This window comes from Phaenicophaeus curvirostris, chromosome 1 (assembly GCF_032191515.1).
Source record: "Phaenicophaeus curvirostris isolate KB17595 chromosome 1, BPBGC_Pcur_1.0, whole genome shotgun sequence".
NCBI classification, from domain to species: domain Eukaryota; kingdom Metazoa; phylum Chordata; class Aves; order Cuculiformes; family Cuculidae; genus Phaenicophaeus; species Phaenicophaeus curvirostris.
Window position 1 is genome coordinate 197,643,964 of NC_091392.1, and position 19,134 is coordinate 197,663,097.

At 43.7% G+C, this 19,134-nt stretch overlaps 1 protein-coding gene across 1 annotated transcript in view; it reads left to right on the forward strand.

The window, feature by feature from the left end:
- The window catches only part of HEPHL1 (hephaestin like 1), a 38,267-nt gene that overhangs the window by 17,649 nt on the left and 1,484 nt on the right, over positions 1–19,134 (forward strand). Inside the window, exons 8-18 of the mRNA XM_069883427.1 lie at positions 121–252; positions 3,709–3,920; positions 4,334–4,484; positions 5,607–5,819; positions 7,871–8,084; positions 10,625–10,764; positions 11,593–11,733; positions 15,908–16,014; positions 16,458–16,680; positions 17,466–17,605; positions 18,226–18,385. Coding sequence (XP_069739528.1) covers positions 121–252; positions 3,709–3,920; positions 4,334–4,484; positions 5,607–5,819; positions 7,871–8,084; positions 10,625–10,764; positions 11,593–11,733; positions 15,908–16,014; positions 16,458–16,680; positions 17,466–17,605; positions 18,226–18,385 — 1,833 coding nt within the window. The remainder of the gene's footprint in view (positions 1–120; positions 253–3,708; positions 3,921–4,333; positions 4,485–5,606; positions 5,820–7,870; positions 8,085–10,624; positions 10,765–11,592; positions 11,734–15,907; positions 16,015–16,457; positions 16,681–17,465; positions 17,606–18,225; positions 18,386–19,134) is intronic.

Here is a 19,134-nt window from a genome sequence, read left to right on the forward strand (position 1 = left end):
GATCTGCTTGGATCCAGTGGGGAATTTTGTACATGCAGCTGCCAGTCAGCCCTCCTTCGTTTAGATGGAAATAAATTAGAAGGGAGTTATTCTAATACCTTCCCTCACTCTCTTTTTAAGGCCCTGTTATAAAAGCTGAAGTGGGAGACACAGTGCTAGTTACTTTTGCCAACAAAGCCAAAAGGAGCTACAGCATTATGGCCCATGGTGTAAGCTTCAGCAAGCTCTCAGAAGGTGCTCCTTACTCAGATGGTAAGTTTTGACTGTGCTGTTACATCATCACATTCAGAATGCCTGAGTCTAGAGGTCTTCTGTTGCTCCACAGGCTTGCTCTTTTAGTGGGTGGTGGGGCACAGAAGGGGTGATTTGATTAGCTTGTATCTACCTTACACATCACAACCCACGGTACTCCCCAGTCTGCCAGTGTGCTGGCTCTTCCCCTTGGACACGTGCTAGACAAAGCATCTGAAAGCATCTGAAGTCCACGTTGAGCAAAAGTTGTAAGACCAATCCAATTTATATTGGTTCTGATCTAATATTGCTCAGCTGCAGTCAGTGGACCTCCTTTGGGCATATTCCAGAAGAATGAAGCTTAGGATTTGTCATGATGCTCCTGCTGAGTCTTTGGGTACAGCTGTCTATGTGGTCTGAGTTGCTTCATGCCTGATTCTCCAATCCAGGTCAGGCATTGCCCTTACTTAACTGACAGAATAGTCAGTGTCAGAGGCATCCTTTGCCTGATTGACCTGGAACCTGAAGATGTCATAATCCTTATTAATCCTCATAAATATGTAAATGATGAAATGGAGCATTTCATAGAATCATAGAATCATAGAATAACCAGGTTGGAAGAGACCCACCGGATCATCAAGTCCAACCATTCCTATCAAACACTAAACCATGCCCCTCAGCACCTCGTCCACCCGTGCCTTAAACACCTCCAGGGAAGGTGAATCAACCACCTCCCTGGGCAGCCTGTTCCAGTGCCCAATGACCCTTTCCGTGAAAAATTTTTTTCCTAATGTTCAGCCTAAACCTCCCCTGGCGGAGCTTGAGGCCATTCCCTCTTGTCCTGTCCCCTGTCACTTGGGAGAATGGGCCAGCACCCTCCTCTCTACAACCTCCTTTCAGGTAGTTGTAGAGAGCAATGAGGTCACCCCTCAGCCTCCTCTTCCCCAGGCTAAACAACCCAAGCTCTCTCAGCCGTTCCTCATAAGGCCTGTTCTCCAAAGGCTTCCTCTCATTTTGTGCAAGGACATTATCTTTATCACCTAAGTTAAACCATTAGATTTTAAACATCATTTTTAATTGACAGGCATCTTTTCCAATCAGTGACAAGGAACAATCCTTTAAGAGGGAGAGAAGTTCCATTTTCTTTGAACATCTGTTTTAGGATACAGAAGGTCACTCTCTGGAGATGTCTTTCTCTCTCTGTCCACTACAGAAGGACCCTAGATTTTGGGACTAAGCTTTAGAGGGCTTAAGTTGAATCACATCCATAGCATTTACAGGGAGAATATTGTGATCTCTGAAAATGTCTTTTGCTGCATTTGCAGCACTGAAAAGAAAGATAGATTCCTTGTTGTCTAAATTTTTGACTAAGCTTTGTTTCTACTACAACACGACCAAATGGAACTCGCGTGACGTAGTCCTTCTTTTGAGAACTGTGCTAAAAGAATTAGGTCAACAAGTAAAACGCCATACAATAAAATCAGTACAAAAGGCTTTATTAAATTCTGTTGTGCCTGGTCGCCGATCTTGCAACACAGCAAATTTGCCAGCATCACAGCGTTTGCCATTGCATCACAAAATAACTGTCATGAGTTCGGCTTTGAAGCCACCTGCACACATCTTAATGCCACCTGTATCAGACACAGTTCCCTGATGGAAGTGCAACTTCCTTCTGTTTGCAGTCCTGTTGTGTTTTCATTTGATACGCTCTGGTGATGGTGCCCATCAGCAGTGTGTGCTTTGGCATGGGGTGAAATCAAACCAAATCCTACAACTCAGCAGCAGCGTGCACTGCATACTTTGAGGTTTTTTTGGAGAGGAACCTGACTCCAGATCCATCTCTTCCTAATGATCTTCCTAGTCCTTCCTCTCTCTCTGTAGCCCTCATGTTTTGGATTTCTATCATATCTATCTATAGATGTATACTGGTAGAGACCCTGCAGGGGCTGTAAGCTTACACTGAAGGTAAAGGATTTTTCAAAGGCTGTGTTTTGTCTGGGTGCAGCTCATCCATGTGAAAATACTACACATAAACACACCCACAGACATCTACAGATGTCTGCAGACCTATTTTTCTTTTAAATTGTGCTCTCAGGAAATACTCTTCCATGTTGCATTTGATGCTTGTCTGATCTCAGATGATTCTTGACTCCAGATCAATATTCTCCTTATTGAGCACTATTGCAAGATGAATCCATCAATATCATAGAATCATAGAATAGTTTGGGTTGGAAAGGACCTTAAAGATCATCCAATTCAAACCCCACTACCATGGGCAGAGAAACCTCCTGCCAGACCAGGCTGCCCAAGGCCCCATCCAACCAGGCCTTGAACACCTCCAGGGATGGGGCAGCCACAACCTTTGTGGGCAACCTGTGCCAGTGCCTCATCACTCTCATGGTGAAGAAATTCCTCCTCATATCTAGTCTAAATCTGCCCCTCTCCAGTGTATATCCATTGTCTCTAGTCTTGTCACTACAAGCCTTTGTAAAAAGTCCCTACCCAGCTTTCTTCAGGTACTTTTTGAAGCAGTGTTCTACTTTGTATTGCAATTTGCAGTAAATAGTATGTGTTTGAATATAATACTGCTACTTTCACTCGTTTTCACAAGGATTCTCTTAGTGTATTAGAGAGGAGTGTTAGATTTGTGCATTCTGCTGTTGCCAGACACATATGACTGTGCTGAGAAAATCCAGTCAATGAGTGCCCAAGCATTAAACAAAAATTGTGGTTTGATCTTCCTCATAGCAATGACAAGAAAAGGTTTCTTAGTACTTTTTTCTATAAAGGGTGCAGGGCTGAGCCCTTTACACAACTTTCTTTTCAAGTCCCTTTTGTAAGTCCTGCCTAAGTGTATGCCAACACTCTTTTCCAGTACCCAAATTACACAAGTAGGGTTACATCCAGCCTGCGCACAGCAGCAAAGAATTGTCCAAATCCTTTAAAAGTAGCTTCCAAAAAAAAGTAACAGAATTTGTTCTCCAGAGACTGACAGAGGTTCCCATGCATTGCTACAGAATCAGAAAACAATTACCAGGATCAGATTTGGTTTGAATTTCTGAAGAGTCACAGCTGCAATTCTGCTCACTAATGTAATTGCTTTGTTGGTGCTTAATGAAAAGCATTAGGGCCACAGATGAATCTCATGATAGGATGGGTAAGTTACAAACATTAGAGGAAGCATTTAAGCACAAGGATGAACTCTGTATGTCTTGTCTGATTGAATCTAGACAATCCAGACAGTGTCGGAAGGTGGCTGGGTGAAGCAGCTAAACTTGTTCTGCAGGAAACAGGCTGAGTTGTCCCTATGGCACAAGACTCCAGTGAGATGTCCCCATGGCACAAGTGCTCAGACTGGGGGATGGTGCTTGAACTGTGGCTGCAAAGGAAAGCTCACCCACAGAAATCAGCAGCTATGTCTGACTGCCAGCTAATACTTTCATTCAGGAAAACAAAACCTCAATTTTTTCTCTGCAGGCTATCTGAAGCCAGGAGCCCATGTTAAGCCAGGTGAAACCTTCACATACAAATGGAGAGTGCCTGAAAATGGAGGTCCAACCGAGAGTGATGCCCCATGCCTGACCTACCTGTACTACTCAGCCACTGATGCTGTCAAGGACACCAACTCTGGCCTCGTGGGGCCTTTGCTGGTCTGTCGGAAGAACACGCTGAATCCTGACGGGACACAGGTACCCAACATGGACATCTGTCTGTCCCTAATAGCTGGGTGGTGCACTGGGGAGTGTTCCTGTAAGGGCTAATTTGCTCAGTTTCCAGTTAAGTTTTAAGAGATTAAACAAATAACATTCCTCAGAGTAAAACCAGCCTCAAGGGGATGGCTTGTTCCTTGGTTTTTCATCTTTTCCATGCACTCATTAGCAATAAATGCATCTTTCCATCATAAGTAAGTAAAGATCAGTCATTTTAATTATCCTCCTGGCTGATGGAAAAGTGCCAGTCCCTGTCTCTACAGGACATACTAAGAAGCAGTTGCAATTTTGTCGGGAAAGAAAGCTTTGTTTAAAAAAAAAAAAGTCATTTTTACTGAGGTAATTCTGCACAGACTTTGTTTTTAATATCTTGGGTTTCTTTTTGGCTACAGAAAGGAATAGACAGAGAATTTTACCTCCTCTTTTCAATCTTCGATGAGAATGACAGCTGGTATCTGAACAAGAACATTGAAGCATTTACTGGAGACCCTTCAAAAGTAGATGAAAATGATGCAGGTTTCAAGGAATCCAACAAAATGCATGGTATGAAATACCTAATATCTGTTAATGAGATCTTTCCTCAGACATGTTAGGAAGATGAGTTGGCAGATTTTATAATTGTTCATAGCTGACTGCGGTGCACTGGAGTGCTTGTAGAAACATCAGTCACATTAGCAATGAATGCATCCACCTATCAATGATACCTGGAGAGAGGAAACAGAGTGTAGCTTTTAGATGTGACACTTGAGACTATGAAAATGTGTAATGCCAGAGTTGAGCACCAACTGCAGGAAAGGCTGATGTTCACTGGTGATTTAGATTTCACTGCTGGCCTTAGCACTGACTCAGCCAATGAAGGTTCAGCCACTCTGCTCCGCCAGCTCCCACTTGGGCAGTGACGGTCTGTGGCAGAGGAGAAGCAAAGACTAGAGAAATGGCCAATAATATTTTAAAGCATCACTGCTGGGTGTAAGCATCTAAGTTCAGCATGAACCTCCTACAAGTTAATCCTGATATGACAGACTTGAACAAATCCCATGACCTCTCTTTGCTTTAGTTTTCTGAAGAGCATTGAGAATATATATTGTCAAAGAATCTTGGGGCTTTCTGGCCCATCTATTTTATTCTTCTGCTATGAGGTGGTATTTCATGCCAAAGTCTTGTTCTGCTGTAATATTTTTCACCCAGTGATCACAGGCAACATTTGAGGAATTTTCAACCTTGTGAAAGGAAGTGACACATTTTGAAAGTACAAGTGGAAATCAAAGGTCAAAATCACTTAAGAAGACTTGACCAGAACTTAACGTGTAACTAGGACTCTTTATGGCCCATATCATAGCTCTAATGAGGTAGTTATACATTCTTCAGTCTGAAATGAGATACCTAATTCGTACACTTAACTGATGTCTGCGAGGCACTCTGCAAAGCTCAGAGAAGTGCTACTGCATAGGGCTCTTACAAGATTTAACAGGCTAAAAAAGGGTAGAAGCTTAGAGTTTATAAGAATAGCATTTAGTTATTAATTTGGTGTCATCCACTGCTACTTTTGCTTCACAAGATGCCCCCTTAAACTGCTGAGTTGCAAGTCCTCTTGGGTGTGGTAAAAGTGTCTGTGATGAGTTTCCACTGACCTACTGCTAACCAGGCTCTTCCCTTCTCCTCCAGCTGTCAACGGCTACTTGTTTGGGAACTTGCCGGGCCTGGCCATGTGCAAGGATGACAAGGTCTCCTGGCACCTCATCGGACTGGGCAGTCACTACGACATGCACGGGGTTCAATTTCAAGGAAACACCATCGACCTGAGAGGGACAACAAGAGATGGGCTTGCGTTGTTTCCTCACTTATCGGGGACAGCGCTGATGCAGCCAGACCGTGTGGGTATGTTCCTGAGCTTATCTTGGTGCTGAAATCAAGCAGCTGAAATAATGGTGAGGTGCTCTGCTCTGCACAAGGGAGCCTGAAAGTGTGGGGACCACAGGGACCCGGTGTAGTTGTTAATTCAGGCTGGGCCACTTTCCTGGAAAGGTGCTATAAATCAAATGCCCCATCCCTGGAGGTGTTCAAGGTCAGGTTGGATGGGCCTTGAGCAGCCTGGTACAGTGGGAGGTGTCCCTGCCTGTGGCAAGGGAGTTGGAATTAGATGCTTTTTTAATGTACCTTCAAACCCAAACCATTCTATGATTCTGTCATTCTATCCCATATATTTCTATCTGTCATGAAACTGACTGCAAGACTCACACTAGGAGATTGTTAATTTTTTGCCATCTAATCTTCTACTGGCAATAAGGGAAACTGAATTAATTATCAGATCTTTACGATCACCAGCACCTGTGATTTTCCTTAACTGCATGTTATGTTACTTTTTTCATCATTTTTGCAACAGAAGCACAAGGAATGGACTGAGATCCAGTCTGGACAAAACTATGCATATAGTTTTGGTTCCAGCACTGTCTCACAAACAAAGCAGCAGTGAAAGTGCTTTCCTTCTTCACAAGAGTGTTAGCAGGTGGAGTTACTTCAGACTTCATTTTGCTTGGACAGTAAAATTGTTAAAATTTGCCCCCAGACAAGTGAAAAGATGCTCCCATTGTCATTGCAGCCTTTTACCATCAGAACTACAGAAAATCTGGTCAGTGGTGTTTTGGCCTCTGGAAAGGTGTTTTGCTCTAGGAAGAGCAAAGGACCAGAGTGTTGCAGCTTTAATTCAATCATTTTGGTATCATATATGTGCATGTAAACAAATGGTTATAAGCAGCATCCTCCCTTGCTAGAAGCATTCTTGTATAATGGGACTGTATCTGTACTGCTAAGTCTCTAAGAGCCCCCCGTCAGCCTGAATACACCGAGCAACTGCCAGAGCTCATTGGAGAGTCTCCTGCACCCAAGGCTGGCACAATGGCTCTGTGCTCAGGGACAAGGAAACAGTGTCTCTAAAACACACACCCTGTTTCTCTACCCTTTGTTAGTGTTTGCAATGCACGCTCCTCCTACATCATCTCATGCACCCTGTGGGCACATCTGCAGCATGGGCAGCGCTGGTGAAGCTTACTGGCAAGCTTGTTCCTGCTGCCAAATATCTAATCAATGGTTTTTCAGAGGTCCCTTGGCTAAGCTAATCTAACTCAAATAGTTAGAAGTAATTTATGGAGATTTTTGAGCGGAGGTGGAGCAGGCTAGCCTTTCTGATGGAGCAAAAAGTTACTTGCTGACTTATGAATCTCCATTCCTGTTTGTATTCACATTTGGATTTTAGTTGAGGAACCTGTTGTAATGTAGGAGCTACAGACCACAGCCCCGCAGTGTCTTATGTGCATGTTTGCTCTCTTTGTGAATGTCAGCCTGGAACCCCATCCTCTTAAGTCATAGAATCATAGAATGTCTTGAGCTGGAAGGAACCCACAAGGATCATTGAGTCCAGCTCCTGTGCCTGCATAGGACAACCCCCAAATTCACACCATGCGTCTGAGGGCATTGTCCAAATCCTTCCTGAATTTGTCAGGCTTGACATAATGACTACTTCCCTGGGGAGTGGTTTCAGTGCTCTACCACCCTCTGGGTGAAGAACCTTTTTCTAATATCCAACTAAACTCCCGCTGGCACATCTTCCTGCCATTCCCTTGGGTCTTCTCATTGGTCACCAGAGAGAAGAGATCATATGGTCTTGAGACCTCAAGGCACATAGTGAATAGAGGAGGCAATCGGTGCATACCTGTTTTATCAACTATCTTGTTCTTCAGTCCCCTTAATTTTTCAAAGGCAGCAGGCTCTGAGTGATACAAGCATCCCCTTGCTTGTCTTTCCATAGAGCATCATGGATTTTTTTTTTTTTTCAGGAGATATCGGAGATGTGCAAGTCATGGGACCAAAACTGTAAAGCTGCTTTTAAATTTTTTAAAAATTGCCTAATTCCCATGCACTTTCCATTCCAGGCACATTCAAAGTGGTTTGCAGGACTTTTGATCACTTTGTTGGTGGGATGAAACATCTCTACAAGGTCAGCAGCTGCCATAAAACCACCCGAGCCCAGCAGCAGCGTGGAACGATGAGGGTCTACTACGTTGCCGCAGAGGAGGTGGAGTGGGACTATGCCTCAAATAAGAGCTCGGCACCGAAGATTTACAACATCAGCAGCAATGAGGAAAGGTACCCAAAGTGAAAAATGCTTGTGGGCATGGGACATGCATGATGGAGGGGGAACTTCAAAGTATCTTTTCATGAAGCCAGCCTCGTACATTTTAGGAGGCGTTCTTTCCTGAACAAACTAAGAGAAAACGTGTTTATAAAGTGACAGCCTCTCAGATGACACTAGTTCATTGGCAGCATTTTCAAAGGTTTTTGTGTCACAATGTTTTGTATTGCTGTTGAATCCAAGAAGGCGGTCAAGTCCCTAAATCCAGATGTGAGTTCCAGCCTTGGCTCACAGAATCACAAGGTTGGAAAAGACCCACTGGATCATCGAGTCCAACCTTTCCTATCAAACACTAAACCATGCCCCTCAGCACCTCGTCCACCCGTGCCTTAAACACCTCCAGGGATGGTGACTCAACCACCTCCCTGGGCAGCCTGTTCCAGTGCCCAATCACCCTTTCTGTGAAAAATTTTTTTCTGATGCCAAGTCTGAACTTCCCCTGGTGGAGCTTGAGGCCATTCCCTCTTGTCCTGTCCCCTGTCACTTGGGAGAAGAGGCCAGCACCCTCCTCTCTACAACCTCCTTTCAGGTAGTTGTAGAGAGCAATGAGGTCACCCCTCAGCTTCCTCTTCTCCAGACTAAACAACCCCAGCTCTCTCAGCTGTTCCTTATAAGGCCTGTTCTCCAGCCCCTTCACCAGCTTTGTTGCTCTTCTCTGGACTCGCTCCAGAGCCTCAACATCCTTCTTGTGGTGAGGGGCCCAGAACTGAACACAGGATTCGAGGAGCGGTCTCACCAGTGCCGAGTACAGAGGGAGGATAACCTCCCTGTACCTGCTGGTCACACCGTTTCTGATACAAGCCAAGATGCCATTGGCCTTCTTGGCCACCTGGGCCACTGCTGGCTCATGTTCAGTCGCTGTCAACCAACACCCCCAGGTCCCTCTCCTCCAGGCAGCTTTCTAGACAGACTTCTTCCAGTCTGTAGCACTGCACAGGGTTGTTGTGCCCCAAGTGCAGGACCCGGCATTTGGCCTTGTTAAACTTCACGCCACTGGACTCAGCCCAGTGGTCTAGCCTGTTCAGATCCCTTTGCAGAGCCTCCCTACCCCCTCCAGCAGACCAACACTTCCACCCAGCTTAGTGTCATCTGCAAACTTGCTAAGGGTGCACTCGATGCCTTCATCCAGGTCATTGATAAAGACACTGAACAGGGCTGGACCCAGCACTGCTCCTTTCCCTTCCTCACTCTCCACAGTCTCCCTGTCCCAGTGGTCTGGTTTTCCCAGAGGAAAAAATGCAGGTACTTGACTCAGATGTGAACTCCTACACGCAGTGCAGATGAATTAGGCAGGTTCTGAGTCTGCTTCACTACAGCACAGTATCCCCTGGTTCCCTGGAAGAGTCAGGACGCTGTAACAGACACAAATGAAACGCGTCTATTCTGCACAGCGTTAAGGAATATAAAGAGTGTGTAGAAGATCTGCATTGCATAGCGAGGTCCCTGAGACCACATTGGTGAAAACAAAAAGGAACAAGGAACACATTTCAAAAATAGACATTAGAAAAGTGGCTAAGAAACTGCGCCTTGTAAAGATGAAGAGTACGGTGGAGCTGGTAGAAAATATGCCTGAAGAGTCACAAGTGATGAAGCATGTTTAAAGAAAATATTAACTTGTGTTCTGAAAGGCTGCTGTTGCTCACACCACGTATTATTTCAGCAAGGAACCACCCTGGGGCATTTTTTGTTTTTATTTAGTACGTTGTGAGCCAGCCTTGCTAGTCTCATGCCAAGGGCCCCTTGGAGACAAAGCAGCTCTCAAAAGAGGGTGTACACTCTCCTCCACCGCTGATAGCGAGTGTCCTCTGCTGGCGAGACAGCCCACAGAAGCAGCAACAAACTGTTGGTGACTCCCGAAACCTGGAGGGCACAAAATCATCCTCTGCCAAGTGCAGAAAGGAAAAGACATTTCTCACTTTATCTTCATGCTAGGAAAGCATTCAGCTCTGTGCAGAATCTGGGAGCACTTCTCAGAGTGATGTGGGCTGGGGAGATAAAGCAGCCCCCTCTCTTATCTCATTTGATGGCATTTGGTTTTGCAAGATTAGTCTTTCGTTATTATCTTCCTGAGGCTGACTAAGAGCCAAGATAGTGAAAGCAGCCATCATGATAAGAGGATTCAAGTCTGAAGGGACAGGCAGTACATTTTATTGGAGTGGAGGATGTAGCTGGAGAAAGCTGCCAAATACACTTTTAGCTTGAACTTCATCTCTGCTTTGGCAGCTCTGGCAAAGGATTTGTGTTCTTATAAGTTTGTGGAGAGTGCAACATATCCTCAGATTTACCTGCTTGACAAGGGTGTGCGTTCAGTGAGAATTAACACTGTTGTTATTTACTGTTTAAAATCCCTTGCAGCACCTAGGGCTTCACTTCAATCAGCACATTGGACCAAGCTGCATATTCTTATCACATCTGTAATGAATAATGCAACAGTTACTAGCCTTTAGACATGTTGGGTTTAGTGCTTTTAATTTGTGCTTTTTTTATTTTGCAGCTACGGGCATGTTTTCCTGAGCCACACAGAAGATCTGATAGGTTCAAAATACAAGAAGGTGGTTTACAGGGAGTACACAAACAGTAACTTCACGCAGCGCAAAGTGAGGACAGAGGAGGAGGAACATTTGGAAATCCTGGGCAAGTAGCTCTCATGGCTCACAGACTGAGCCTGATAAGTGTGAGGATTGCTTTCCAAAACAGAATTTTTCCAGATTTGCTAACATGCAAAACAAGGAACACTGATGCCTGTTGCTGCTTATCAGTGATTTTACATCCAGTTTGTATAATTTCTGAGTGTAACTAAAGATGCTTTCCAAATTAGAAAATTCGTTCCCAAACATGAAGAAGTGTTTTCTTAAGGAATACTAACAGGCAGGATGCCAAACTGGCTATTCCAGGACTAACCTTAACATCAGAGCATGCAATGAGGGCCAGGCTCTTTTAGGCAGATTAAGTCAATATTACGGATTTGTGTCTGAAAATGGGCAAGAAAAAAATCTACGGATGCCATAAAATAAACATCAGTTCACGTTTTTTATGGGGTGAGAAGTGGGCAACAACTGTGTGTAGAGTAGTCAGCACTGTCTAGGGATATATTTGTTATTTCCTTTTTTTGCAGTACAAAAGTAGAAAAACAGTTTAAAAAAATGTTTTAGTGTCTTAAGAAATAAAATTTTGAAAGATACAAAAACAATCCACGAGAGTTTTCCTTAAAAACGAGCTGTCCAAAGACCTGCCTCCAGAGGGAACAATTCTTCTCATTGACTGAAATGAAAAAAGATTATGCATGTATATGGAGCTTTTAATCTATGAGATAACAAACTGATTTTGATGGCTTTGCTGAAAGAATAGAAAAGCCTGAGGATTTTAAGAAAGACCTCGGCTCCTCTCCTAGACCAAGCTATTGAAATTTTGTTAAATTCAGAAAAACAGAATTAATCAATGGTGTCTCCTCTTTTTACTTAGGGCCACTACTCCATGCCGAAGTGGGTGACTCTGTACTGGTCGTTTTTAAGAACAAAGCCAGCCGGCCTTATTCAATAAGTGCACATGGTATAGAAGAAGTGGGTTGCGAAGAACAACCTGAGACACCAATTACCCTCCCTGGTAAGGCTTTTCTACTTATTTTTCCCTTTGAGATACAAAGGCTGCATTTAAATGGATTTTAACACATGAATGCTAATCCGTCTTTCAACCTTACACATACCCATATGTTCTCCCAGGTATAATAATGCTCAACATTTATTCAGATACATTTCTGTGTTGTTATACGTGTAGGCTCTTGATCAAGTGAGCATGTCCGGACAGAGAATGAACCCTTGTTCCTATCAGAGGTAGAAGCAGGAATGTAATATCACTGGACAACCTCCAAAAAAATCAGGAGCAGGCCCATAATCATGGCAAGAGAAGAGTAAGCCAGCACTGTATTTGTTCCAGTCTGAGAAACTCATTGGTAGAGCTGCGGTTGGTAACGCTAACTCTGCCTTTCTCTTAATCTACACAGAATTGGCATTTGCATTCAGAGTTAAAGCATAAAATGCAAAACATCACTGTTGTGTGATTTAGAAGTCTTTTGAAGATGTGTACCAAGTATGCCAGTTTCTAGTGGGGAAAATGCTGGAAAATAGTTCTCACAGCACTGAAATCTTTCATATAGCAAAATAACTGTTAAAATTTTACTACTTTGATTTTTATCCTGGGTTTTACATTCTAGCAGGAAACCAAACTCAAACCCAGGCATTGTAGTCAGTCCAAAATGTACACAATTTTTCTTTCATTGCCCATGCAGTTTTTTTTCAGGGCATTTGTGAGCTTCAGTACGAAACTAAAGCAAAAGAAAATTTAACATAGTAAAGCTCTATGGAAGCTGAAATACCTTTCCTGTGGGCATTTGTATTGACACAGTACAATCACATAGAAATTCACGGGCAAATGTGAGCCAGCAACTGCCTTGGTGGAGACTGATGAATTAACCTGTGGTTAATACATTAAAAAAAAGAAAGTATCTAATTCATATGATTCCTTTTAATTGCTATTAGCTCCATGATGATGTTAATGCTGTTTTGTTAACAGCTGAGGTGCAACACTGGGAACACTGCTGTCGTGTGCCCTGTGTCCACATGGGAGCAGGCTTGGGATGAGTTAGATGAGGGAAGGTGTCTGTGTTTGACAGTAAGCCCAAAGGAAAGGACTCTCCAACAAGATCTAAGGACAGACTTTTCTTTAGGTGTTTGGAAGCAGCAGTTAACATGGAAAATAAATCCTTAAAAAAATGAATAATTCCTAGCAACTTTAGTACCCACCACTATCATCTCAAAATCCTCACTGTCCACCTGAAGCTCACCAGAGCCCATCTAGTTTTACTAAATCCTGAACCAATCATCAGTCAAATTTATGTCCGGCTAAACTGTGCTTCTGAGAGCACTGCCAGCTCATGGAGCCCATGGTTGTCATGGTAAAGAGATGCAGAGAGAAGATATGTAGTAGCCTAAGCCAAAACAGCTCTCAGCTGCCACAACTTTGTCCTATCTTTTTATTCCTCCATTTAGTTAGCAGCAAAAAGGAAGAAAACATCTGTTTCCCTTTTGTTTATCAGTCTTTTCAGAGGCTGTGCTTCATTTGCACTTCAAAGATACGTTTTTAATGCCATCTAAAATATCTCAGGTTTTAAGTAGACAGGATATCTTTCCACCTGCAGCCTCCAAACTTCCTGAAGTGAGGAGTAAAAACCAAAAAAGTGGTGAAGGACCATGGCCAGGCTGTTTTCTAACACCATGCCCTCTAAAAAGGTGTGATAACATGTTGGTTACATACAGGTGGATGGCAAACTTTTCCCTGCTGTATGTCTCAACGGCATGAATGCCTTTGAGAATCAAGGGCTTCTTGTTCGTGTTTTCTGTCCTATTAATGTAGTAGTATTGTACCTTGAAAACCTTTCTGATCTTTGCTGAAATACATAAACCCAAGTTTTTTACACACAGAAGGTGCTTGTCCTGTAAGATTAAATGATATTGCAACATTTACGTGAGTCGCGTCTCATATAGTATGATATTTGAGAGTCACCATTTATTTTTCTGTAGTTATAGCCATTCAATAAAACACACTACTGCATGATCCATCAAAATTGTGTAGTGGCTCAGTGGCACAAAACGAGGCACAGTCACTTCACAACCATTTAAGCTTTCAAAATGTCCTTTGTCCCAATGCCTGCAGCTGATGGGCTGTGGCTGTACTAAGGCCATGGCCAAGAGTTCTGCAATTTCCCTCTTTCCCTCTAGCTCACATTGTGTCCCCAGCTGTTCTCAGCTTATATCACTCTAAAAGATATTTGGGGCAGAGTCTGCCTGGTTCAACATTTCTCCACCACTTAAAAGGGCAAGATGTTGATCACATCTTGGTCTCCTACCATCCCCTGCAGAACCAGCAAAAAAAACAAAGCAGGGAAACACAACACAGGCAGTTCATTTGATTATAGGTGTGTTTGTGTTAGGCGTAGAGAACTGATCCTCACACAAATACATAATTTCTCCATCAGATTGTGTTTTTTAATCAAAACATAAGTGAGGGAATCTCTGCTGAGGGTGGACGTGGCAGAAGTGCTGGCTTTTGGGAAGGGACCAGAGGTCTCCAATAACTGCTGAGGAGAGGGGGCTTAGCTCGAAGAGGGAAGGAATTCATGTTGCTCCCAGTCAGCAGGTCAGTATGTATTTAGCTCTCCTCTCCTGGCCTTTAGCTGATACACTGCTATGGCAGTTTCTGAAAAACTCCAGAGGCAACTGCTGCATCTCTGTGCCTTTTTCATCTGAGAAAGTCCAGGAAGTATTTTCTGGAACTCAGCTCCTGACACCATCAACTGACCTGAAGCATTGATATCCAAGATCTGCTACAAGTTTTGTCCACAGAGAAAGACGAAAAGGTCTATCTCCACACTTCTCTCTGGGGGTTGCCACTGTTGGTAGCATCATTTGCTGACTACATGTTTTCATAGAATCATAGAATAGTTTGGGTTGGAAGGGACATTAAAGATCATCTAGTTCCAAGCTCCCTGCCATGAGCAGAGACACCTCCCACTAGATCAGGCTGCCCAAGGCCCCATCCAACCTGGCCTTGAACACCTCCAGGGATGGGGGAGCCTCAACTTCCCTGGGAACCTATGTCAATGCCTCACCTCTCTTATGGTGAAGAAATTCTTCCTAATGTCTAGTTTAAATCTGCTCCTTTCCAGTTTATACCCACTGCCCCTCATTCTATCACTACAAGCCTTTATGAATAGTCCCTCTCCAGCTTTCTTGTAGGCTTCCTTCAGGTACTAGAAGGTCTCTATAAGATCTCCTTGGAGCCTTCTCTTCTCCAGGCTGAACAACCCCAACTCTCTCAACCTGTGCTCATAGCAGAGGTGCTCCATTCCTCTGATCATCTTTGTAGCCTACTCTGGACCAGTTCCAACAGCTCCATATTCTTCTCATGTTGAGGATTCCAGAACTGGACACAGTACTCCACATGAGGTCTCACAAGAGAGGAATAGAGGGGCAGAATCCCCTCCCTCGCCCTGCTGGCCACGCTTCTTTTGATGCAGCCCAGGATACAGTTGGCCTTCTGGGCTGCAAGTGCACATTGCTGGCTCATGTTGAGCTTCTCATCGACCAGCACCCCAAGTCCTTCTCTGCAGGGCAGCTCTCAATCATGTCATCCCCATCCTGTACTGAAAATGGGGATTGCTCTGACCCAGGTGTGGGACCTTGTACTTGGCCTTGTTGAACCTCATGAGGTTCTCACAGGCCCACTTCTCCAGCCTGTCCAGGTCCCTCGGGATGACAATCCTGTTCTTCCGGTGTGGCAACTACACCACTCAGCTTGGTGTCATCTGCAAACTTGCTGAGTTTGCACTCAATCTGTCTGTATCATTGATGAAGATATTAAACAGCACTGGTCCCAGTACGGACCCCTGAGGGACACCACTAGTCACAGATCTCCATCTGGACTTTGAGCCATTGATCACTACTCCTTGAATACAACCATCCAACCAGTTTCTAATCCACCAAACCACCCACCCATAAAATCCATTAGTTTTAAGGGCCATCTGCCTTCATTTATGCCACTGGAACCCCACTGACCTTCTGGAAGGCAGAACCACATCCACATCCCATTGCTGCATGCTTACACAGATAGTTTTGATGCAGATCATTTTTTGATGAGAAGTGGGGGAAGCAGATCTCAGTTACATACTACTAAAAGCCTCTAATACTGAGTTGCTCTTGGTAAAATTGTTCTCTTGTTTCAGGGGAAATAAACACGTACAGGTGGAACGTCCCAGAACGATCTGGCCCTGGTAAAACAGATCCAGACTGCATCACTTGGGTTTATTATTCAACAGTGAATTTTGTAAAGGTAACCAAGAAATGGCTATCAAAGATTACATTGCTCTGGATAAAGCACCCTGCTTTGCATAATGTTTCTGAAGGGACTGTGGTTCTCATTTATGAGAGGACCACAGTCTAGAGGAACAACTTAGAGAGCTAGATGCTTTGTCATCTGTAATAACAGTTACAGGTGCCTGGGTAATTTAATCTACTGAAATTGCCAGGTAAACACCATGGTAATGTGATTCCCTCCTTAAAGAATAGCTGCAGGGATTTCAGGTGACGGCAAAACATTGTGATGATACATTAACATGTAGAGAAAGATGCCTCTAATCAGACAGAGTCATGATTTTTTTTCTCATCTGATAAGAAAATGTAATTTCATCTTTATTTAACTTGTAGTTAATCTAGATCTATTCCATAACTGAATGAATTAGAAAATTTGTGATGCGTATATTTATTTTATTTCAGGACACATACAGCGGTCTGATTGGGCCTCTTGTAGTTTGCAGAAAAGGAATTCTAGATGAAAGAGGTCAAAGAAAAGATATTGATCGTGAATTTACCCTTCTGTTTATGGTGTTTGATGAAAATGAATCCTGGTATTTGAAAGAAAATATTGCAACATACCTTCATACAAATCCTGATGATTTTAATTCCACTAAGGACTTTGTAGAAGGCAACAGCAAGCATGGTATGTAGGACTCAGTGGCAACAGTTAAGAGGACAAAGGTTTGTTTTTCACTGCCCTTTTAGGAAGACATTGGACTTAGTCTGCAATTACTGAGCCGTGTGACAACTTCATAAACTGCAACTCTGGAAATCGAAAGATTTCATGAGGCTTAGTCAAGATGTGGGAGTTCTGCATGTGAAGGAAATACAAAATGAATGACAAGACAGCTTAATCTTATACTAATGGGAAGAGGGTGCCCCCCCAGACTTCCCTTGTCATTTGGGAATGACATTCATTGAGGGCTTGTTTTGCTTGTTTTGTAGAAACGTAAGGATGACATTTTAAAATTGTGGCTGTAGTAGCAGCCAGCCAGGAGGCCGGGAAATATAGACTGGATGGGGACAGGAACAGCCCTGGCAAAGCAAACTTCTCTTTCTACACATGGTACCCATTTTAGGCAAATACTTTATTCCCTCTTTTCCCATGCATCTTCTGAGCATAAACCCTGTTTGTTCAGGAGTTTGATCTCAACCAGTAAAAACCCTCCATGATGCTTTTCAAGAAAGAAAAATGGTTTCTTCTGTGCAGTTAGTTGATTTGGAAAATGAAACAAAACCACATCTGTCTCCCTGAAATGGCAATGGTCACTATAGAGAGCCCTTGCCCAGACCACGCATCCCTGTTTCCCTCTCTGCCTGGAAACACCTTCTCTCTGGAGAGAAAGTCTGAAGGGTGCTTGAAGGGAAGGTTATTGTCACCCATATTGTGGCCAGTTATTAACCAGTCATATTTTGTCATTTTTCCAGCAATCAATGGGAAGATATATAACAGTCTTCTGGGTCTAACGATGAATGAAGGTGATAGGACAAACTGGTATTTGATAGGAATGGGCAATGAAGTGGATATACATACAGTTCACTTCCATGCACAGACCTTCATCTTCAAGGTAGGTAAAATTAATCAAAGTAAAATCTTTACAGTGTGATGGGGAATTTCTCTAAAAATGTGCAGGCTCTAGCCTGGATTAGCAACCTGGGCATGGAATGCTGGGCTGATGCTGAGAACAGTGGGAGTTTTGCATGTGATGGAAATACGAAATGAATGAGATCCTTTCAAAGCTTCTACCACCCTGAACCTGTTATGATACATGTATAATTGTCACTATTGCAGGACGCAGTTAGCTAGATAAAAATGTATATTCATCCATGGGTATAAAGGAAGAAACAGGGAGGAAATCAGAGAGAGTTTTGCCTGCTTACAGTATGGTTTTATGTTGCAATAGCTTGACACTGGCAGTACTATCTGAAAAATCTGTCTTTCAAAGAAATGACCATGCTCAACCAGCACTTAAAGTCCTCAGGAGGGTTTTCCTGTTGATAATCAATTAATTGATTAAAGGTGGGGTGTCCTCAGACCTTAGTTTCCCTGTATGATGTGTACTAGAAACACATAACAAGAAACATTTGATCTGCCTTGAGGAGCCAAAAGTCTAACTGGACTATACTAGTGCCCATGGCGGGCTTTCTGAGGCAAGACTCTTACAATGCTGGTTTTGCTTTGCCACAGACAGATAAGGAGCACAGAGGAGATGTGTATGATCTTTTTCCTGGGACTTTCCAGACAGTTGAACTCATAGCAGAAAACCCTGGAACGTGGCTTCTGCACTGCCACGTAGCCGATCACATCCACGCTGGCATGGAGACGACCTACACTATCAATAAATCAGGTGCAGTACCAGAAACCTGTCTGCAGGACTTGGAGGTGGCATCATAGCAGAGCAGATGGAAGGCAGTGAGGAAAGGAAGAGAGCTAATGTCAACACTGCACACTGCATGCTGGTGGGGAGAACCTGTAAATTACTGACATTGCCAGTTAGCATTGTCTGGGGACAGGACAAAGACCTCTAATGACATGGCAAGGACAGTGATCTTTGCTGCAGTCCGCAACTTAGAAGTAGTTGGGTGCTTCATAAAATCCTCTCCAAGACAGTGGCAGCCTGTGGACCCTTAGTCACCTGCAGGTGATCAGCAAACAACTGCCAATCTATTTTTCAGCCTTGATGCCTAGTGGTGTGTGGGAGGCTCTATAGACTGGCACGGTGTTGGATCCTTCCTGCAATGACTGCTGGATCATGGAGCTATTTGTGCTCCTCCCTGCATGGGCAGAGACCAGATGAGATACAAGATGCTCCAGAAAAATGATTGTTCACCCTGTCTGAGAAAGAGATGATACTTTGGCTAAGAAAAGTCAGCAACCTTTTGGGTGGTGATGGTCCCTTCCACCACTTTTGAACAGAGCCAGAAATGAGTCTCTCCACAACACATATTTTCACTAAACATCTGGATCCGGCATCTCCTTCCTGGAACCTCCCTGTGCTTGCTACACTCCTCCACAGTGGCTGAACCAGTGCCAGAAGGCACACCTCATACCTGTAACCCTGTAGCAGGTGGATAATAAATGTAACGCCAAGTGTAG